The sequence below is a fragment of the Lagopus leucura genome, unplaced genomic scaffold (assembly GCF_019238085.1).
Source record: "Lagopus leucura isolate 7727_CA_CO unplaced genomic scaffold, USGS_WTPT01 Super-Scaffold_100002, whole genome shotgun sequence".
Classification (NCBI taxonomy): Eukaryota; Metazoa; Chordata; class Aves; order Galliformes; family Phasianidae; genus Lagopus; species Lagopus leucura.
Window position 1 is genome coordinate 44,953,459 of NW_024962263.1, and position 22,378 is coordinate 44,975,836.

General features: G+C 43.2%; 1 protein-coding gene across 3 annotated transcripts; it reads left to right on the forward strand.

The window, feature by feature from the left end:
* The first annotated feature begins 568 nt into the window (after positions 1 to 568).
* Positions 569 to 21,947, forward strand: THOC1 (THO complex 1). 3 transcript variants are annotated; one of them, XM_042868622.1, is made up of 22 exons: positions 569 to 668; positions 946 to 1,019; positions 1,112 to 1,172; positions 2,435 to 2,501; positions 3,401 to 3,519; positions 4,599 to 4,647; positions 5,167 to 5,262; positions 5,552 to 5,634; positions 5,977 to 6,050; positions 7,550 to 7,658; positions 8,743 to 8,874; positions 10,182 to 10,282; positions 12,071 to 12,137; positions 12,329 to 12,379; positions 12,974 to 13,044; positions 13,905 to 13,928; positions 14,361 to 14,456; positions 14,702 to 14,767; positions 17,694 to 17,777; positions 17,995 to 18,142; positions 19,594 to 19,672; positions 21,537 to 21,947. In XM_042868622.1, the coding sequence occupies exons 1-22, from the start codon at positions 573 to 575 to the stop codon at positions 21,830 to 21,832; spliced, it is 2,043 nt and encodes a 680-aa protein (XP_042724556.1). In that variant the 5' UTR covers positions 569 to 572; the 3' UTR covers positions 21,833 to 21,947. The 3 variants fall into 3 exon arrangements, with proteins under 3 accessions (XP_042724556.1, XP_042724557.1, XP_042724558.1); XM_042868623.1 differs by lacking the exon at positions 13,905 to 13,928; XM_042868624.1 differs by lacking the exon at positions 19,594 to 19,672 and having other exon boundaries at positions 21,537 to 21,657.
* Positions 21,948 to 22,378: the final 431 nt, after the last annotated feature.

The following is a 22,378-nucleotide window of genomic DNA, read 5'->3' on the forward strand; positions in this document are numbered from 1 at the left end:
TTTTTCTGATTGCAGTGGGATTACGGATGGATGTTTTTCTTCCCTATGCTACAGAAATTGGGCAGCACCAGGCAATACAGCACATAAAAACGGTACATGTAGTAAGGAGGGAGAGCTGTGAGGAGCAGAAATGAAAAATTCAGCAAGTTCGGCATGAAAACTGGACAAAAACAAAAAGGATGAATTCGCGTAACCCAGCTGGCACCAAGGCTCCCGCTCAGAACGCGGTCACGGGACACGTTCGTTCGTACATAGCAACGGCAGCCCTAGCGTGACGGGGCGGCGCGCAGCTCGCCATGGCCCGGCACCGCTCGGCTCAGCGCTCAACCCGCGGCTCCCGCCCCGCCTGCCCTCAAAGAGCCACGCATGCGCGCAGCCAAGAGCGACGCGCCTGCCCCGCCCGGCCCCGACGGCCCTCGGAGCCGCAGCGACAGCGGCCCTCGCGCAGCCCCTCAGCCGCGTGGCGCTCTAGCGGCGCCCGGAGGGAGGCGCCCTCCTGCGGCGGCGCCCCGCCCGCCGCCCGTCCGCGGAGGCGGCAAGGGAAAGGCGCGCCTGGCGGTCGGGACGGCGCTATGGCGTCATCAGCACGCGTCGCGGAGCGCCGCTCGGCCGGAGCGATGTCGCCGCCGCTGCTTTTTAGCCTGCCCGAGGCGCGGCACCGCTTCACGGTGAGCTCGGCGGGAAGGCGGCGGTTCTTCTCCGCGGCGGTTCTTCTCCGCGGCGGCCGCACGGAGCCTGGCCGCGCCGGTGTGGAGCTCGGCCGTTCGCTGCCTCCGCCCGCGCCGGGCCCGGTTCCGGGCCGCCGCGAGGGGAGAGCTGTGTGAGAAGCGATGTGCGGCCGCGCCTTCCTCACACGGAAGAAGGCGGCGATCCCTCAGAGCAACGTTGGCAGCCTCCTGGTTTTGCGCTGGGTTTGGTAACTTCTGTTTGTTTGCGTCTCGGTAGATCTCCACCAGAGAAGCTCTGCACCACAAAACCCTCAAACCGCTGTTGAACGCCTTTAATCAGATTCCCGGGAGGTGAGTGGCTGCCGCTCTGTATGGGGGTCGGTTTTAGTGATCTTGTTCCCGTCGCTGTGCTGTTCACTGATGGGAGGTGTTTGTGTTTGCAGCGAAAATGAGAAGAAGTGTACCCTGGATCAAGCTTTCAGAGTTATCGTAGAAGAGGAAATAGTAAGTACTACGGCTTACCAGCAGATATAAAATAAACTTGCATCTCCAGGTTCACGGAGTCATAGGGTTTGGAAGGGACCCCTGGAAATCATCCAGTCCAGCCACCAGCTAAAGCAGGTTCCCTACAGCAGGGTGCACAAGAAAGCATCCAGGTGGGGTTTGAATGCCTGCAGAGATGGGGATTACACAATCTCTTTGGGCAGTCTGTTCCAGTGCTCTGTCACCCTCACAGTCAAGGTCTTTCTCATGTTCACCGTGGGACTTCCTGTGTTGTAGTATGTGCCTGTTGCCCCTTATTCTTGGCTTGGCACCACCAAAAAGAGCCTGGCCCCATCTCCATGTCTCCCACCCATTAGAAATTTATAAATAGTGATAAGATCCCTCCTCAGCCTTCTCTTTGGGCTGCACAGCCCCAGGTCTTTCAGCCTTTCCTCATAAGGGAGATGCTCCAGGCCCCCAGTCATTTTTGTTGCCCTCTGCTGGGCTCTCTGTAGAAGTTCCCTGTCTTTCATGAACTGAGGAGCCCAGAATTGAACGTGGTATTCCAGATGTGGCCTCAGAGGGGCAGAGCAGAGAGGGAACATCACCTCCCTTGGCCTGCTGGCCATGCTCTCCTCAAGTGTGGGCCAGGATCCCATTGGCCTTCTTGGCCACAGGGGCATGCTGCTGGCTCATGATCATAAAAAGTTAACACGTTAATTGAGCAGCTTCATATAGTATCAGGAAATACTGCTTATTAAAGCCATGAATGAAATGGAAGTTTTATAATTAAGGTTGAGCACGGATGATTAAAGGATATGGTAGTTGGGGTACTGAGAGGTGCTGGTGTGTCCTTTTCTAGCAGTTCTTTGTAATGCTCATGAAATTCTGCCTAGAATTAAAACCACAGTTCGTTGTTTTACATCAGGAGTGGGGTAGAGCAGGCAACCTGTTTGTAGCACGTAACAAAGCTGTTATTACAGCTGGTGAGAGGAGTCAAAGAATGTTTTTGTTGTTACTGCTTGATTGTAAGTAGAATGTAGGATGCTTATATTTGGAGTAAATGGCTCAGAGTAAGTGTTGTAGGGATGGAAGCAATCAAGTTACTCATTCAGTAAAACCTCTGTATGCATAACTGATGTGTCTGACTTAATAGACCAAAATTTTGGGAACCTGAATATCAACATATGCTATAACTATGCCTGCTTGGAAACAAGAAGTCTGATTTCATTAAGTATATTGATGTCTGAATGGAGAAGTTTAACGCTACTCCTTTTGTTTAGATAAACAAAGCTCCGTGTGAAAACCTGTTGGCAATTATTTCTCTTGCTATTAATGGAGTCACTGAAGGTGAGCATATTTTTCTCTAATCTGTTGACAGCTTTAGGGGCTGCTGGGTTGCTTTTAATCTTAATTTCTTGATTTTTGGTAAGATATATTCAGCAGTTGGCTTTGGTAGTATGTGGTCCTTAGGTTAGTGGTTAAGTCTGTTTCCCAAAGGGGGTGAAATATAATGTAATTGAATTTGGTTATGTGTGTGACATTTGTTGGAACCTTTTTTTCAGTTCTACTGAAATCTGGGCTCATCTCCCTTGCACTGACCTGTCAGTACACCAATATTTATAGATATTTACAGATGTTTACTGAATCTGTTTTCATAACTTCTTGTGTGTGTGTCAGAAACTGCTGTGCTAATCTCTTCTGAAGAGTCTCTCATACCCTTGCATTTGTTCATTTGTTCATGTTGCCTATCAAATACTCGTTTGTTTTATTAAGTGTAGCTCAACTACATACACACCTTATCAATTGTAGAATGAAGTGGCCTCTGATTATGATGAATGCAGACATTACCAAGGTATAGGGAGTGGACATACAGACTTGGAGTGCTGCTTCACTGGTGCTTAGCTTGAGAAAAAGATTCTCAGACGTCTTGGATGTGTGCATGAAAACAGACTGTGGGTTTAGAAGCCTAAAAGAGTTCACCCACAGTCTGCAACGAGGCGTTCAGAACTTCTGTTATTTTTAAAATAGATACTGTTTATTATTTGTTATGCATTAGTGCAAAGCTCTTATCTGCATATGTATACATAGAAAAATGGCTCTCGTGCAAGCTCCTACTTGAGCCCAAGCTTTTTGTTAGGCATCGTAGGAACTTTTCTTCTTTTTGAACATAACGTCTGCCAAATGCCGTACATTTTGTAGCATTTCTGTTCAGGTTTGGTGAACAAAGTATTCCCTGTTGCTCACAGGTATCTGCACTGCATCGACGCCTTTTGTGCTTTTGGGAGATGTTCTGGATTGCTTGCCTTTGGATCAGTGTGATAAAATTTTCACTTTTGTGGAGAAGAATGTTGCTACGTGGAAATCAGTAAGTATTTTTCCATACTAGGATGTTACGCCAAAGTTTTTTGCATACCTGAAACTTTTTTACAAGGAGACTTTAATTGTCTTTGTGTCTATGTTAAAATAGTAGCATGAAGCATTTTCTGCTTTGAATGTCAGATAACAGAAGTCAGGAAAGTAACAATAAAAGACTATAATGTTGATTGTTCTGCTTCTGTCTCTTTTTCTCTCCTGTCTGTAGTATTTATCTCTTGTAGAAAGCGAAAAATTTACTTGAGATATGCAGTTTCTATGAATGCCTTCCCTTGACTTAGGCAGCTGCTTCCTTGCAGCTGCAGGAGATTCCAGCCTCTTCAGCTTGCAGGGGAAGAAATCTTGGGCTCTTGCTTAACAGTCTTTCCAGTACAAGACTGTAGCAGTCATGAACATGTTGCCCTGAAATACTTTTGCACTTGAACAAGACTGAGTTTTGAGGCCTGTGCGAGGGTTCTGCATTCTTGCTATGCAGTTGTGCTGTGGCAGGAGCAGAGCTGCACTGACAGGCTGCTCAGCTTCCTGTGCTGTGGGCACTGCTAATTGAATAGGGAATTCTCAAGACTTCTGCCTGAGACCCTGTCTGCATTCCTTGACCTCTTCCATAGGCACTCAGGCTGTTGTATTTCAGATAACATTGTCCTCTCCAGTGTATTCATAAACTGTTTCTTATCATTATTTAAAGTAACTCCTATTTTCTTTCTCCCACTGCCAAATTATTACTTCCGTGAACGCTCAAAATCTTTTATGCAGTGCTCTTCATAAATGAATAGAAATAATGTGAAAGAATAAAGGCAACGAGTGTAAAAAAAATTAGAGTGTTTGAGGCAGAAAAAGTTGACCCTATTCTTGCAACTCATTGTCGTGTGCAGTTTTTGTTCTTTGGTTGTGGTTTTTGGTTTGTTTTATATGAAGACTGGATTTAAATGTTGCATTTCATGCTCTCTTGAGATGTGTGGGACTGTTTGTTTTATGTTGGCTTTACACACTCATGGCTTATAACTGAATTAAAATCTGCTTCCAAAAGTTTTGCTGTCTCCTGCTGATCTAAATACCTTTTCTCTGTTTCAGAACATGTTTTATTCTGCAGGGAAAAACTACTTGCTACGAATGTGCAATGGTGAGTTTTAGTTTCTCATTGGCGCTGGCTGAGAATTAAAGAACTCCCTAAAAGTGAGTGAAAGCGAGTTCAGTAATTTAATGTACACATAAATTTGTTCAGTAAGCAATAAAGGTAAGAAGCAGATCGCTCATCTTAGCAGTTATTTGTAAATATTGTTGATTAATCAACAAGTCATTCTTAACTGAGAGAGATCCTCTTCATCAGCGGAGGCTGTTAAGGAAGATCATCAGATATGTATTTATTTCTCAGCAAAGACAAGGCCCCTATCAAAGGAAATACACAAGTAGGATTTGTTTGAACTCATCTTTCTTCACCATTGCAGGAATTCAGAGAACAGCTAGAGTGCATTTGGGAAAACTGTGGCTAATTGGAGGAGGTTGCTAATATTTAAATTTACAAATATCGCTTCTGTTTGTTAGTGAAGTGGGACTTGTAATTAAAAAGTCTGAAGTTCTAATGTGTGAAAAATTGAAAGCGAGACACATGCTAATATTCTTTGCTTTTTACAATATTTAGACCTTCTAAGGCGATTGTCTAAATCACAAAACACAGTCTTTTGTGGAAGAATTCAACTGTTCTTGGCTAGATTGTTTCCGCTATCTGAGAAGTCAGGTAAGACTTTTCCATTTCATCACACTTGAAAGGTTCAGTGTATTTACACTTTGTCATATGATAAACCTATGAGAGCTGCAGACCAAATCCAGTTGGTGAAAATTGCTTTGCATTTGTATTTTATTTCTTCTACCCCTACTGTTAGAAGTGGCTTTCATTTGTTGTCATCTCAGACGTAGGTTTTAAATACTCTTTCTGAGATGTTAATAGAAGTGTCTCATAAAAAACCAACTGAAAGAGCAAACTTAAAAATTCACAGCTTTGAAGATTGACCCTCTGTTTTCTGCAGGACTCAACTTGCAGAGTCAGTTTAACCTGGAAAATGTGACTGTTTTCAATACTAATGAACATGAGAGCACTCTTGGGCAGAAGGTGAGAATTCCCACATCGTTTTTCACTCACTGTGCAGAAAACAGTTCTGTGTGCACTTCTGTGCAGTCTTACTACTCTCCATGGTGTTCAGAACTGTATGTTTCTGATTTAGCTGTTGTTCCTCCAGACCAAGCAGCTGATTCTCAACATGGTTCTCAGTACAGTAAGCTGTGCAGACTTTGAGGGGGATCGAAGTTGATTAGATTGTGAGAGATAGGAGCTGCTACTTAAAATAAGTTTTCCCTACAGAAGAGAGAGATTTCCCTACAGCCTTTTTCTGAGGAAAATATGTACAAATTATAGTGGCACTTATATCAAGTTTTAATTGTCTCTTCCTGTTAGCACTCAGAGGAGAGAGATGAAGGAATGGATGTAGAAGAAGGTGAGATGGGAGACGATGAAGCACCAACAAGTTGGTGAGTTTATAGCAGTTCTAAAAGTTGAAATAGAATTTTATGAACTGAAAGATGAATAGATGAAGGGATTGAGTGTACCCTGAGTAAGTTTGCAGATGACACCAAGCTGGGAGGTGGTGTTGATCTGCCTGAGGGCGGGGAGGCCCTGCAGAGGGATCTAGATAAGCTGGATCGCTGGGCTGAGATGAATGGGATGAGGTTTAATAAAGCCAAGTGTCGGGTTCTGCACTTTGGCCACAACAACCCCAGGCAGCGTTACAGGCTTGGGGATGAGTGGTTGGATGATTGTGAAGAGGAAAGGGACCTGGGGGTGTTGGTTGATGCTCAGCTGAACATGAGCCGACAGTGTGCCCAAGTGGCCAAGAGGGCCAACGGCATCCTGGCCTGCATTAGAAATAGTGTGGCCAGCAGGAGCAGGGAGGTGATCATCCCCCTGTACTCAGCACTGGTGAGGCCGCACCTCGAGTACTGTGTTCAGTTTTGGGCCCCTCACTACGAGAAAGACATTGAGGCCCTGGAGCGTGTCCAGAGAAGGGCAACGAAACTGGTGAGGGGTCTGGAGCACAAATCCTATGAGGAGTGGCTGAGGGAGCTGGGATTGTTCAGTCTGGAGAAGAGGAGGCTCAGGGGAGACCTCATTGCACTCTACAACTTCCTGAAGGGAGGTTGTGGTGCAAAAGGGTCTGGCCTCTTCTCCCAGGCAAATAGTAGGACCCGAGGAAATGGCAAGAAGTTATACCAGAGCAGGTTTACGTTGGATATTAAGAGAAACTTTTTCTCTCAAAGGGTGGTCAGGCACTGGAATGGCTGCCCAGGGAGGTGGTGGAGTCGCCATCCCTGGCAGTGTTCAAGAGGCGCCTGGATGAGGAGCTACGAGAGATGGTTTAGTAGCTTGTGGCACTGATAGGAATGGGAGGGTGGTTGGACTGGATGATCTTGCAGGTTGTTTCCAACCTTGTGATTCTGTGATTCTGTGAAAGGAAAGGATTCTTATTTCTTGTCCTCTTTAGGTAGAAATGAGCAATGTTTCAATTTCTTTAAGTAGGAATTGCTTGGAGTTGGAAGGAAACCTACTGGCTGTTTGAAAATGTTATATACCCTAACTGGTGTTCTTTCACAGTGAATCCAGATTCCTTGGCAAAGCTTGAGTATGAGTAATGAGTAAACTCTGTGCATGCTTCTAGAGAACAAGACTGTGCTCCTCTTCATTCCACAGCAGTGTAAAACTAAGATTACTTTTGCTTCACTGTTTGTAGTTTTATTGTGGAAAAGTAACAGTAGACTGTATGGAAGATTCTCACAGGGACAAATCTGGATTTATGGACTTCTCAACAGGATTCCCTATTGACTTCATTATTTTACTTAGAAAATGAACAATATTTTCTAGGATTGTATGTTCCTGAGTGGACTTCAATTGAATACAATATTTTCAGTATAGATTTTTGTTGCTATTGAGGTTTTCTGTTGGTTTTTTTTTTGTTTTTTTTTTTTTTTTCCAGTTCCATTCCAATAGATTATAACCTGTATAGAAAATTCTGGTCGCTTCAGGATTACTTTAGAAACCCTGTGCAGTGCTATGAGAAGGTCTCATGGAAAACTTTTCTTAAGGTAATCCATCTGCATGCTTTCAACTAGACATGCTAAGTAAAAATCACTGTTTATGTGATTGAAAGTGAGCATAATGACAGAAAGTATTGAAAATGATAGTGCATGAGGGAGCAAGTGCATATTGCTGTGCTTTAAAGTGAGTCTTTAGACAGTGAACAGCATATTAAGATGCAGAGTAAATCCTCTAATAAAATTTTCAGAAGTCAATTGCAGAAGCACTTGATATGCAGTAATGTCAGAAGTACCTTTTTTGTTATTAATCAGTTGCAAAAAGCAGAACTTCTTTTAGCTCATTATAAGAAAAATAGTTCTACCTACTCCTAAGTCTTAACTTTGGAATATTGATTATTTTTGAACATTAATCCCACTAGAATCCTAAAATCGACAAGATTCTAATGAAAAAGATCTCTGTAGAAGCAATGACCTGAGGGTCCCCTTCAGCCAGCTGTTTCAGTTTTGCTTACGATGAAGATTGAGGATGATTTATTGCAAAGATAACATATTTCTTCACGCTTGGTCAGTCAGTTTCTATTTCATAGTAAGAAGCTCTTTTTTTTTTCTTTCTTTTTTTTCCTAATCTTCATTCTCTGTACTCTGGAAATAAGAGGGAACATCTGCACAGACATCCTGATATGAATATGGTTAATAAAGCCTACCTTCTCAGCTTTAACAAAAAAACAAAGTAACAAGAAAACCACGATTGAGAGAATGAAGATAAGGTTTAAGTCTTTCACATGACTTTTACTGACAGATTTTCTTCAATTTTAAGGCTCTGAATTGGTTTTCAAGGGCAGGAGTGCAAACTTCACTCTAGCTTATTTACCTTTGTGTGTATACATTCTGAGCATCCTTCATGGTGTTTGGATGTAAGCACTATCATCATGTAAGCCTTTTGTTCTTTGTAACATCTCTCAAGGAAGCATTTGAGCATTGTTTGCACATACCGTGTTTTCGTGGTGCGTTTTATAGGCGTTACTTTGGCAGTCTTCTAGCAGGTCTGCAAATGATTTTATTTGCTTGGTGTTAAGACTATTAAAATATTCTAATGAAATTCTTTTTCCCGTGGTAAATAACTGTTTTATAGTACTCAGAAGAAGTTTTGGCTGTTTTCAAAAGTTACAAGTTGGACGACACGCAGGCTTCCCGAAAAAAGCTGGAAGAGCTAAAAACAGGTGGAGAACACGTGTACTTTGCCAAGTTCCTAACCAGTGAAAAGGTATGGCATCTCCTGGCTCCCAGTCGGGGTAGGAGAGGTTGAGGGGAACCTGGAGAGAGAATCTAGCTTAACTCAACTGGAGCAGGCTTTGATCTGTACTGTGTCCAGCTGGGTTACGAAGGTCTGCACAGATTCTCAGAGTATCTCATTGCATTATTTCACCACGTTGTTAATTAAGAGAAATTTCTTCCATGTTTTCTAAATTAGTTTTATTTTCTCTGTGGTTTCCTTCTCTCAGTCAATGATTTGGGGACCAATGTTTCCGGAATAAGAGTAAAGCAGTAGTGCTTTAAGCAGTAATGCAGTAAAGCTCTTAACTAGTTATTGTGTTTGATGTGTTTTGTTGCATTTTTAAAAATGATATTGAAAGAAGAGCTGATGTAAAGGCAATTAAAAACACCACAGTAATATCTTCTAAAGATTTTGACTGGTGATGTGTTACCCCCATTTCCTGCCTCTTAAGAGTCTTCTTTAAAATTGCCTTGAAAAAGATGAGAGTTTTGAACTCCGCCAGAGTTAACTCAAAAACACAGCATTATCAGATTTAATCCTAAAATGTTTGTCTTTAGTTTGGAATAATTTGTAGCTTTAACTTCTACAGATATATAATGGTGGGTGACAGAAAGCAAGTTTCAAAATGAGTTTTCTCTTTCTGGAATAGAACAGAGGAGAAGAGGCTCACAGACCTTTGGCTTGTGTATCAAGAATTTTGTCATAATGTGGTATAGAGCTGATTGCTAAATAAGCATGTAAGTCAAAGGTCTTCAAGGAAAAAGAATCTTCAGAGTTCTCTTTGCATGAGCTATCAAGCTGCAGCCCATGGGGCAGAAACCAAGCAGTGTCAGCGTGCAGATGCTGAGCGAACCATCTTGTGGTAGCCACGTCCTTATGTTGTAGCCAGTAGTTGGTAGGAAAAGGAAGCAAGCTGTCCTTCAGCTACTAAAACCACTGAATATTTGTTTTCCTGAATTCTTGTTCATTTCAAGGTGACTCGTTAGAATAGGCAGTATGAAACGGTTTTAAAAAGAGTTTAGGAATGTGCTGTCTGTTTCACAAGCAGTTCCTCAAGGTTCTAAGAAATTGATTAAAAGCTTTGATAACTGGCTTTCCTAAATTGTGGTGAATGACAGTTGCACTGATCTTAGCTCTTTGTGGTGTGCAGTCCTAAAAGTACAGGTAAAACTGAATAGTTTTTGTGGTGAAAACAGTCCCCACCTGACTTAGCTGAAAATATTTGTTGGATTTTTGTATGTTTTGTCAGTTATGCATGCCTCTAAAATATGTGTAATTCTTCTGTTTTTGTCTAGCTGATGGATTTGCAGCTGAGTGACAGTAACTTCCGCCGTCACATCTTGTTGCAGTATCTAATTCTGTTTCAGTATCTGAAGGGACAGGTCAAATTTAAAAGGTAATATGGAAGTGTCTGTGTTTTGAGTTTGGGGAGCCAAGACCTCAGAGTTAAATAATCCAAAACATTTTAGAAGAGCTTACATCTGTTCATTCCAAGGTTCTTGTATCTGTGGAACCTTGCATCAGTAGATGAAAACTGGCTGCGGTTATTTTACAGCAATATGGGGGTGGCCTCATTCTTACCTTTCTGTGCTCCTCTTAGTGTGATTTCCTACCCTCCCTTCCAGCAGCGCTGATGTTTGTTAAACTGTGTAAAGTTTGTGCAGTTCACTAAGCTAGCAAAAAACCATCTGCTTGTCTTTGCAGAGTTAGTTTTCTGACAGGTTAGTGAGTTGAGTGGGGTCTCAGAAAAGCAGAGACCACCAGGGCTTGTTTAAGGTGACTGCTAAGCAAGAGATTCTTTCTCTGGTATCAGTAAGCTATTAGGTAGTAGTGCAGGCTGCTCGTAGACTCAGAATGGAAGCCATATATGCAACCAGCTCTGCGATCTTCTTGTGACATTGTTTGCTGATCTGTTTCTTCCTAATGCACTAAAGAACTCCATCTGAAAGAGCAGTAATAACCATGGCCATTATTGCTTTTATTAACTGGTGGGTCAGAACAAAGACTGTCTCTTTCTACTCCATACCCAAACGGATGCTGAAGAAAAACATACCTGTATGTTCATGTTGTGCTGGCCATATGTGTGCATAACGATGAATGTTGAAGGAAGTTGTCTTTCAGCTGTGATACGCTGCCCTTCAGAAACAGATCTCAGATAACTTTTCAAACTAGATTAGTCTCATTATCTTCATTCTGTAAATTATGTACAAATGCAAGTCAGTGGCAGGGAAGGAATAGGATTCAGGTATCCTGAATTGCAGTTCAGTCCAGTAAGAGGCAATAGTTGGTCATTTTAGTGACTGCTCGTTAAACAGTGCACTAAAGAACTCGCTTCTCAGCAATCAAGGATAATGCAAAATGTGAATGGCATCATGTAACACTTGGTGCAGATGTTGTAAGATAATACAAATTATTCCCCTTTATATTCCCTATTATTCCCTATTAACAAAGAGAAACTAGTTCTAAAAGCCTTTTTCATGTTACTGGATTAACCATCATCATATATCTGCCATTTAAGGTACCTAGTGCTTTGTACAAATCTGGTTTGTTTTTAAAGCATGTAAATGGCGTGGAGTCTTCTTGAATCAAAACCATCTAATGTTTCAGTTAGTTAAAAAAAAATCCATCTAGGAAATGAAATAAGCAATATTCTAGTGACAGCTCAAGGGGGAATGGTTTTAAACTGAGACAGGCAAGATTGGGGTTGGATATTAGGAGGACGTTTTTCACACAGAGGGTGGTGACACACTGGAACGGGTTGCCCAAGGAGGCTGTGGATGCCCCATCCCTGGAGGCATTCAAGGCCAGGCTGGATGTGGCTCTGGGCAGCCTGGTCTGGTGGGTGGTCACCCTGCACATAGCAGGGGGTTGAAACTGGATGATCATTGTGGTCCTTTTCAACCCAGGCCACTCTGTGATTCTATGATATCCAAGCTATTGTGTTTATCTCTCTGCATTGCTTGCACTTTCACTTACTGATTGCTACCATCAGTCACACAAATGGACTTCCTTTTGCATGAAATTAAACCTGACAGTACAAGCCCCTCTAATTAATTAGGTCAGAAGGTGGTCAGCTCATGGGACTACATTAGAGCATATTGAGAGGACTTTCCTCAGCTTCTCTCCAACTCCTCTCAGGAAGCGTGTGCTGTGAATGAGAAATGATTTTATTTTTTTTTCCTAGTTCAAACTATGTTCTAACAGACGAGCAGTCTCTTTGGATTGAAGATACTACAAAAGCAGTTTACCAGGTTGGTACCAGTAGGTACTTCTATAAAAATTTGTGTGGACAAAGTAATTACCTCATGTAATATTGTGTCAATAACCCTTAAAGCAAAAAAACCCACCATTTTCTTTGTTGGTTTTTTTTTCCTAAGTATTCTGCTATAAATAACAATGCAATAAGTTAACTTTTTTTTTTTTTTTTTTTTCCCCACTGTAGCTTCTTTCAGAAAATCCTCCAGATGGGGAAAGATTCTCAAAAATGGTAGAGGTCAGTACTTTGGTGCATGTCTGAATTGAACTGAGTGTAAGGAGTGAAAAATCTGTATTGGTTGAAACAGGCTTTTGGAACACAGATGTAATGTATGGGAGACTTTTTATCTTACCCCACTGAAGAGGATCTCATAGCATCTTTTTATTTCGTAGCCACATTTTCCCCATGTTTTCATGAATGTGCATTTCCTGTTTCTCCTGGGGAGAAGTGGGGATGTGCACGTATGTGCTTGTATGCATACATGAGATGCTGATGGGATCTTTACAAGAAGGAACGCTAGGTCCAAAGACATGGAAATAAGACACAAGTGGAACTGTATTATTTTTTAAAAAACTTCTTGTCTTCCCTCATTTCTTCTACCTTGGTACCTCTATTTGTTCACAGAAGAAAGCCTTTTCCATAGTCATTGAAGAGTGGAAGTGCACTACTTTTGAATAAGCAAAACTAGCTGCCTACTGTGGACCTTCAAAGTTGTGAATGAAATACACCCAATCAGTTTTTCCTTTATTTACAATAGCTAAATTAAAACTCATGGGGCCAAATTTTAAGGTAATTATGATCCTAATAACGGGGAATATTCTGTTTCTCCAGCATATATTAAATACTGAAGAGAACTGGAACTCATGGAAAAACGAAGGCTGCCCAAGCTTTGTGAAAGAAAGGTACCTCTCTTACTGAGTAGAAACTTGCTGCTTACTTGAAATGGTGGCTCAGCTTTAGAATATTTATCCAATGTCTGTGAACTTAATGAATCAGAGAACCTTGACATTGCTGTAGTTGGATGTCCCTTCTGTGTTCAGAACACTCTTAGATGTCTGTCAAAAGTCATAAGGCTTCATTTTGCTAATGAAGAGATGATGAGGCATATGTGGGTCTCAGGAAGGCATTCCTCATTCGTGGCAGCATTTTGTTCTCTCAATACCAAGGGTCCCAAGACGGGAGGCTGACAGTGTTGTGTCCCTTCCTGTCTCTGGAAGGTGGTAGGATGAAGAAGTGAATGCCTTGTACAAATACCAGAGCCATGGGCACTATGGCTTTAATAGGGTAGCAAACCTGAATTTTGTGTTACAGTTTTGTGTTACAGTTTCTTCTTATATACCTTTATTGATTAGGTTTTTCACTTAGTTGTGATCACTTAGCTGAAAGGAAACTATGGTTAGGTGGCTGTAACCGTCAAAAGATTTCCTGTGTAGTTAGTTACTAACTAGTGCCAAACTTGAACTTGGTCTCTGTATGTCTACTTGACTTTCTTGAGGTGGTGACCAAAACATTTCCCTTCCATCCCTATTCTTTCTAACCACTGCCACAGCCCTGTTTTGGTGAGGAGCAGCCTGGTCACCACTTCTTTGCAAATTTCCATTTGTGGAGGGCTCAGGTAGAACCCTCTCTTCCTGACTTCAGCCATTGGCAAAAACGGGGTGGGGGGTGGTGAGAAAAGAGAAGTTACTGTTGGGGGGGAGGAAGGGGAAAAGTAAAGTTTTGAAATTTGACTTATTTATAAATGTTCTGTCTCCTTCTTTAGATCTCAGCCAGAGTTTCAGCTTGGGTAGGTCTTACCCTAACCTCAGTGAGTTGGGATCTCCATTCTCTGATCCCATGAAATCAGGTGCAGCTGGGGAAGGAGAACTTGCAATCATAGTGCAGATGATCCCAGCAGCAGAGTAGATCACACTTAGTATGTGGTGCTGCTGCTGGAGTAAATGTGATTTGCTTCTTTCTCTGTTTCGGGACTGATAAGCCTTGACTTTTGTGAGTTAACTGATTTTGGTGTATGGCAAATCTCTTTCCTTACCCCCCTACTTTATGTTCTCCATCCTCCTCTTTTCCCTTTTCTCTTTCCATTCTGATAATCCCCATCCTTTTGAATACTTTCATTGTGATTTAACTCAAAGCTATCTGAAATGATGTGATTTTCTTGTCTTAAGTATTACTGGTTTGATCTTAAAGAGCACCTTGTTTGTTTGTTTGTTTTCTGTAGGCCTCCTGATTCTAAGCCAATGAGGCCTGCAAGAAAGAGGCCAGCTCCAGAGGACTTCTTAGGAAAAGGACCAAACAAAAAAATTCTTATGGGGAAGTATGTTGGTTTTTTCCTCTTAATTTGTTTTGGTATTTTTTTCACAGAGGGTTTCTGTGGTATCTCTTCTGTTAGTTCCTACTATGTTTGTATTACAAACCTTCTGTCACGTGTGTTAGTGTAAAGAGTGGGATGAGAATTTCTGTAGCATTGTTCTGTGTGCCTGGCTTTGCTGATTGATGGAATGTGGAATGCTGGAATGATGAATGTGGAATTTAATGTGTGCCTGTGGTTCACTTTTTCAGTGAGGAGCTGACCCGACTTTGGAATTTATGTCCTGATAACATGGAGGCTTGTAAATCTGAGAGCAGGTAGGTGAGAAATGGCGTGTCGCTGTCTAAAGCCCACCTCCAGCACTTGATATATACAAAATTAGTTATTAGAGTGCTACATAAGGAAAGTGTTCATCATACACAGTATGCCATGTCACTGTGCATTGTGAGAGAAGGCACTTGCATGCATCTCTGTCTTGAAATGTTCTTACAGAACACTAGTTTTATTGACTAACGTTTATGTTGTCGGTAATTTCCATCGCTTAGTAAAATCTGTGCTAAAAAAACAGATGGAAAGTCTCATTTTTATATCAGGTGATTGTATAATTAAGTACCTTACACGACAAAGGAAGATTGCCACGTCTGGCTCTAACGAAGTTAGCAGATTTTTAGGTAGGTACGTGTTTTGAGCAATACCAGATAAGATGAAATCAGCTAGCACACATGTTTCAACACACAGCACATCTGCTAGTGGTGCAGATGTAACAAAATGCAGTTATTAGCTATCCCTTCTGCTTGTACAATTGTAGGAAATACTGAAAATATCCTTTTATTTAACTGTCTGCTTGTTAGAGAGCACTTAATTCCCTTTTGTGCTGATGTGGAAGTTTGGGAACCGTCCCATTTCTTTTCGGAAGAGGGCTTTGCTGGTAGCATCCAAAATGGCTGTAGGTGCCTGCGGAGAGGTGCTAGGTGGCAGGCATCCTGAATTGAGGAACTGCTTCTCCAGAGGTTGAGAGCTCTGCTGAGAAAGCTTCTTCCCTTTTTGTGAAGCTAAGATATGCAGGAAGGTCCTTATGAGCTCAGAGGCTGAAGGAGTTGAGCTTGGCACTAAGCTTCTGATTCCTCGTGCGTGAAAATGAGGAAGAAAAACAAAGCAAAATAACAACAAAACCACATACACAAATGTGTGCTGTGGTTAGCAGGCAGGAACAGGTCCCGGGGAGTCTAGATTCACTTCCAAGTTTTGTTACGGGCTCTGTGTCCTGGACACTGTCAAGGCACTGTAGCTTTTTGCTCTCTTGTCTTCATCAAAATGGCACAATCCTGCTTTACCTGCCTTCCTTTTAGGTAGCTGTTCTTGGGACAAAATGTTTTAAGTTTTTGCATAGTGCCAAATACAGTAGGATTCAAATGAGATGAGTTTTTGAGATGCTAGCTTTAGTTCCAGTACTCAGTAGTAGGACTCTTAAATATGCCAATGCCCCTTTTTCTCCCTTTGATTTTTTTCCCCTTCCTTGACTGGTCACTAGGTTCTGGCGTAGAAGCAGATGTATCTCTATCAAGTAGTAGACAGCAGAAATAACGGATGGTGGGTGTGCTTTGCACCACTGATAATCTTGGCCCACAGTACCTTACAGCTCTAAGTAAGCTTATAGTTTTCAAAGCAGCAAACCGACCTAATAATGTGAATATCGTTCCTCTTGTTACATCTTTCTGATCATGGTGCCTTATATCCTAGTTTGAATAGCTTACAGAAGCAACTGCTGGCTATTACAAGAACGGAAAAATCAGCTGCCCTTTTAGTACATCCCCTAGGAGCCATAGATACTGTAGTTTAAATCATGTTATCACACCAGAGCTGAGGTTGAATGGGACCTCTGGAGGCTGTCTAGTCCAACCCCTTGCTCAGCTCGAGCAGGCTGCTCAGTATCCCCTCAAGTCAGGCTTTGAATGTCACTCCATGACACAGCCTGCGAGCCGCGTGTTCCAGAGCTTGATCACTGTCACAGAAAAGTTTATGGATTGTGGTGTGTTGGTTTTCTTTTTTTGTAGTTTTTGTTTGGTTGGTTTTTTGTTAGGTTTTTTTTTTTCCAGCTCCTTATGCTTACATGGAATTTCCTGTTCCCTGAGCTTCCCCTTGCACGTCAGATGTTTCCATCCATGCACAGCTTTTTGCATAGGCCCGCATTTCTTGTACCAGTGAGCCCAGAACTGGACCCAGCTTTCCAGATGTGTAGTAGCACTGCTGAGCAGAAGAGAAACATCATCTCCCCTGGCCTGTTGGCAGCCCGAGGTGCTGCTACCCTTCTTGGCCACAAGCTCACACTGCTGGCTCACATTTGCCCTCCTAGCCACCGAGACCTTTTCTGTTGCAGCTGGGCATCTCTCAGCATGCCCTGGTGCCTGGGGTTGTTCCTATTCAGAGGCGGGGCTTCACTTTTCCCTTTATTGATCTTCATGGGGTTCTTGCACCCAATCCTGCCTGCCTGTCAAGGTCCTTCTGAGTACACGGTGACCATAAATAATTGAAATTGAGTAGGGATAGCATTCTAGCTTTCTGTGATTGCAGTTGAAACTGGAGTGACTGCATGTGTATAGAGCAGGAGACTGTGTTTGTTTACCCTGTCCTATCAGATCACTCCAGGTGAAGCAGCCATTTTAGGTTCCTGAGTGTGAGCTGTGCATGTGAGAGCATGTCTCAAATGCAGCCAACCAGTTACTACGGTTACTTCTACAAAAGTCTGTTTGCCAGAAGTCATGTCTTGTCCTGTATTCCTTTGTCACCAAACGTGCTTTAAGATATCAGTGTGAAGGGAGCTTACAACCAGAGGGGGACTGACAATAGTGATAGCACAAGGGGGAATGGCTTTAAACTAAAAGAGAGGAGATTTAGGTGAGCTGTCAGGAAGAAATGCTTCGCTCAGAGGACAGTGAGGCGCTGGCACAGCTGCCCATGTAAGCTGTGGTGCCCCATCCCTGGAGGTGCTCAAGGCCAGGTTGGATGGAGCCCTGAGCAGCTGAGCTGCTGGGTGGCAGCCCTGCCCATGGCACGGGGAGGGACTGGGTGGGCTTGGAGGTCCCTTTCAGCCCAAACCATGAAGTGATTCTATGATACGATACACCTTTCCATATGGCTGAAGGGCTAAGTGTGTATAATAGGCAGATGTTTATGAAGAAACTGAAGAGCACTTACTTTAGAGTAATATGCAAGTAATATTAAGCTCTATATTTTATTTTTTAGGGAATATATGCCAACACTGGAAGAATTCTTTGAAGAAGCCATTGAACAAGCAGATCCTGAAAACATGGTTGAAAATAAGTACAAGTACGTGGGCCTTTGTTTTGTTTCACTTCATTTTCATGTTTGGATTGCTGAAGAAAACAAACTGTTCGCTGTGATACTTTATATCTGTGTCAGACTCTATTAATGCACGAGTCTTTGTAGGTTTGGAATAGAATAATTATAATTAGGAAACTACTCGGATCTTTTTGTCCTTTTATACGTAACAGATTGGTACCAGCTGGATTTGTGTTCATTGCAGGGCTGTGAACAACTCCAACTATGGATGGAGAGCACTAAGACTGCTGGCACGCAGAAGCCCCCATTTCTTCCAGCCAACAAATCAACAGTTCAAGAGCTTACCAGAATATCTAGAAAACATGGTAATCAAATTAGCCAAGGAGCTGCCTGTAAGTGGTATTATCCTATAATAATAATAATATAATAATAAATGAATTAATTTTACTTCCTGCTTGTCTCCTTCTGCAATCCGTTTGGTACATGGGGAAAAACACAAAAAAGTTTGTACAGTAAAGGAAAAATCGTAAAGAAAATGATTTAATCCTTGAGGATAATATTAAATTTCAGATAACATTGTCTAACAACTTCAGTGCTGAGCTCTGCCTTCTGTTCTGTGGACGAGCAGCTGTGGTGATCCAAGCTTTTCTGCACCCACTGCAAAGCTGCTAGACAGGAATGTTTGTGCTGAGCTGCTTGGGCTCAGTGTTGTGGTGCAAACCACTTCTGTGGAGGATACAAGCTGTGCTACAGCTCCCGGTGTGAGTAGCTGTTGTCACTGGGGCAGCTGCCTGCAGTGAAGGGCAGAGGATGCAGCTGAGGATACTGTGGGAGATCATTGTTACAAAGCTTACCAGAGTTCTTCTGGCAACCCCCTGACTTTTAATACCTGTGAAGTAGAACTGGTGGAGCTGCAAATGCAAAGGCATTGTGTCTTTGCACGTTCAACAGTACAGATTTGAGGCAAGGGCCCTTAGGGGTCTTTCAGGTTTCTCTTTACGCAGTGGTAAGGAAGGCTTATGCTGGAGAGGGGTTTGTTTCTAAGCCTTTGAGTTAGCACAGCCCAGCTGTTCCTTACGGATATAAACCTGTGGTTCTATACGTGAGAGCTTTCTTGTCTGCAAACTAAAATGACTGAGGTGTAATGGTTGGTTTGTAGTATGTAGCTTTCTTGTTTGTTCAGCCATCAGAGCTAACTGGATGCTAAAAGTGATTTTGGAAAAAGTACTGGGAAGGGAGAACTGTAAAACAGGCACTCAGTGCAGCGTGCCTCATGCTCCTCCTGTCATGTAGCAGGTGTTGTGGCACGAAACAGACACCTGGATAAGGCCTGTGACTGAGATGTAGGATAAAGGAACCTTTTGTTCATCTTATCTGATCTACAGCTTACATAGAATGAGAAATCTGCTGTTTGCTTACGTGTTTGCCACCTGTAATTGCCTACTGGGGAGTCTGACAGTACAGAGAACTTGAGGAGTTCTTAAAGACAGCAAGGAAATAAGTTTCCCAGTGGTGGAGACTTAAAGAAGGTTCTGGGGTTTGAAGTTTGTGCTTGTTTGTTTTAAAGAAAGTAATAAAGCAATAGATGTGATGCTCTTGTTGTACTTAGTGTGGAGAGGATAGGAGAATCCCATGAAGTCAGTGGGACCTTTCTTAGGTTTTTTAATTATTACAGTGTTGTATTATCACTGCTGGCTACACAGGGCTGCGGGAGAGTTTTAGTCCTCATTGTGGGATCATGTTAGATTTTCCATTCTAACACAGATGCCAGGCACCATCATAGAACTGTAAAATTTCTTTAAACACAAAATTCATCCAATGATGTTTAGTTCTTTCATTGTAGCCTCCTTCTGAAGAAATAAAAACAGGCGAAGATGAAGATGAGGAAGATAATGATGCTTTATTAAAGGAGAACAATGAAAGTAAGATTTGCATGTTCTTAGTATTCTCTTGATGCATAGAGTAGAAGCTGTGTTTAATGGTAGTTTCTTCTGAGGGTTACCACTCTTGGTTGCCCTGGCACTCCTCACTTGTGCCCACATTCGTACCAGATAATGTGACCTTCCCAGCTTACACAGCTGCAGCACCCCTTGGTCTCATGCTCAGCAGTGCTGACGGTATCTGACTTGTCCAAGCTGGAGAGGTGTTTTTGTTAGGAGCCTCTTTGTGCCGCGTGGTGTATATGTACAGAATTGCTGGGCAGTTGTAGCTGAAGGGTCCGTACCGCTGTGTACAAACCTCCTTGTGCGTTCCTCTGCACCTTTCCTCTTCTTTCTGCCCTTTAGATGTTGTGGCTGAGGGCCTCCCTAAAGCTGGGGGTGTAGCTGTAAGACTTTGAAAAAAAAATCTATTCATCTTCTTGTGTCTTTGCTTCATCTTCATTTAAAGGCAAAAGCTTCTCTGACTGAGGAGACAAGAGCCTTCCGGACAAATGCCATCTCTCGTTCCCCTCCATGAGCCAGCCCATTCCTTTTTGCCTCTTGCCCATAACCTTGGTTGTTGTGCTCTCACATTTCCTCCCATCTCCTGTGTCTGAACTACTTCCTCCATCCTCATTCATGCCTTCATCTCGTAGTGCCTTATCCCTTGTGCTCTGTACCCCTGTCCATGAGCTCTTGTCCCTGGCGCAGGCAGGAGGGTTGTGCAGGGCTGGGATCTCCCACCTGAGGCCCTCAGGATTTGGTTGAGAGATTTTTGTTGCTGGAGAGCTGCTGGTGGGCCTGTGTCCATGTTGCTTCTGTTGCCTCCTCCATCAGCCCCTGACCTTCATTTCCAGTCTCTGTGCTGATAGTGAAGTTCTCTTGAACCTAATACTGCCTGAATCCACCAACTGAACTGTGTACATCTTTCTTTAAATGTTGTCTTAAAGCAAAGACCGTGGTCTGCGCGGGGTGTTTAGAACTAATGGAAGTGATCTGGGTGCTTTTTGTTCTGTCATTCGTGCTCCTTGGATCTTTCCCATAGGTCAGGTGGGTTTAGCTCACATCAGTGAGGATCAGTGAGCTGAGTCCACACTTATCGCTGTGAAGAGCTGGAGCTCAGTCTGTGCCCACTTACTGTTCGGGTGGCATGAGGGTGAGCAGCTCATTAAAATCAGGAATATGCTGACTTCCTGTGCATAATTAATTCAGTCATTACATGATTTTTCTTTGAAAGTGTGTAAAATAACCATCGGAGGCAAACCACAGGTTATAACCCGTGATGAGCTGTAGATGGGTAATTTGCTTGTGTGGTCACTTGGCTTCTCAGCAGAGCACAGGAGTCAGGGTTGCTGCTGTGATGGTGGAATGAGAGAAGTCCTTAGAGGACTGACTACATACTGAAGCTGAGCCCCTGTTCATGCCCTGTCCCCACTCTGCTTTGTGGCTCCTTCCCTGCTCTTTGCAAATCAACACAGTGTTACCTGGGTTAAGTCTGTAACAACGTGAGTAAGTGTGAGAGGCAGTCAGTGCTGAGCCACTGCAGCTGACTCACGTACTGCCAAGTGCAGGCACCCTGTGCAGATCCCTGCTTTCACTTTGGCAGAGGCAGCTCTGATGTATGTGAGGCTTCAGCAGTTCTCTCAGTCAAGCAGGCTCTACTTCAATGCGGGGACTAAGAGGGGATGTTCTGCTTGAAACCCAAGTGATACAGCCATACAAAGCCTGCGCTGCTGAGCAGCTTTTAAAGGCTCACTGAGGGGCTGTTGGTGATGAAATCAGAGGCTAAGAGTGGGGCAGCTCAGGGAGGGATCGCAGTATCTGCTTGAGATGCTCCCTGAATCTTGATTCTTTTGTTTTCTTCCAGGTCCAGAGGTACAACGGGACAAACCCATGACAGGGGAACAAATGGAAACATTTGCCATCAGGCTGGGGGAGCATTGGAGAGCTTTGGCCCCCTACTTGGAAATGAAGGATTCCGACATCCGTCAGATCGAGGCGGATAGTGACGACGTGAAGATGAGAGCCAAGCAGCTGCTGGTTGCCTGGCAGGACCAGGAGGGTGTACACGCCACACCAGAGAACCTGATCACTGCGCTGAGCAAAGCGGGGCTGGGGGACCTTGCCGAGAGCCTGACCAACGACACCGACACCGGCAGCTAGCGTGCTGCCTCCCTTCTTCTTGGCGAGGTTATGGTGATACCCTTGGTACTAGGAGCAGGTCTGTGATAGGTATCTCATTTCAAAAGAAAAAAATCAATAAACCCTTTTTATAATATTCATGGTTTCCCCTGTTTTCTGAGAAAATAATTATCCATCCTTTGCATGATTCATCAGAGATGATGGAAATGGAAAAGGGAGGCTGGAGACTGGAGTTGCTCAGTGTGGGGCTCAAGAGGAAGCACTCCCACATCCTCCTGTGGGCGTTGGCAGCTCTAGAGCATGATGCTGTACCTGCTGGCAAATGAGACACTGAGCTCCTCCCACTTGGCCCTGCATAGACGGAAAAATTCCTTGTTTGTGAAGCAGCAGTGTGTTCTGGGACAGGGAGCAGCTTGCTGGTTGAGTACAAGCTGTTCCTGTAGCTGGGTTTGTTCTTTGTTTAAAAAGATGAAGTGTTTTGTTATGTTGTGGCCTGCTACAGCTTTGGTTAGGGCCTGTTGTGGCATCACTACCATCAGGGAAGTATCTCCAATAGCCATTTGGATT

Excerpts from the sequence above, each read along its gene's own strand:
- THOC1 (XM_042868622.1), top strand. The coding sequence starts at position 573 with ATGGCGTCATCAGCACGCGTCGCGGAGCGCCGCTCGGCCGGAGCGATG. Across the intron at positions 3,520-4,598 it reads ATGTTGCTACGTGGAAATCA|AACATGTTTTATTCTGCAGG; the intron begins GTAAGTATTTTT and ends TCTCTGTTTCAG. Across the intron at positions 4,648-5,166 it reads CTTGCTACGAATGTGCAATG|ACCTTCTAAGGCGATTGTCT; the intron begins GTGAGTTTTAGT and ends TACAATATTTAG.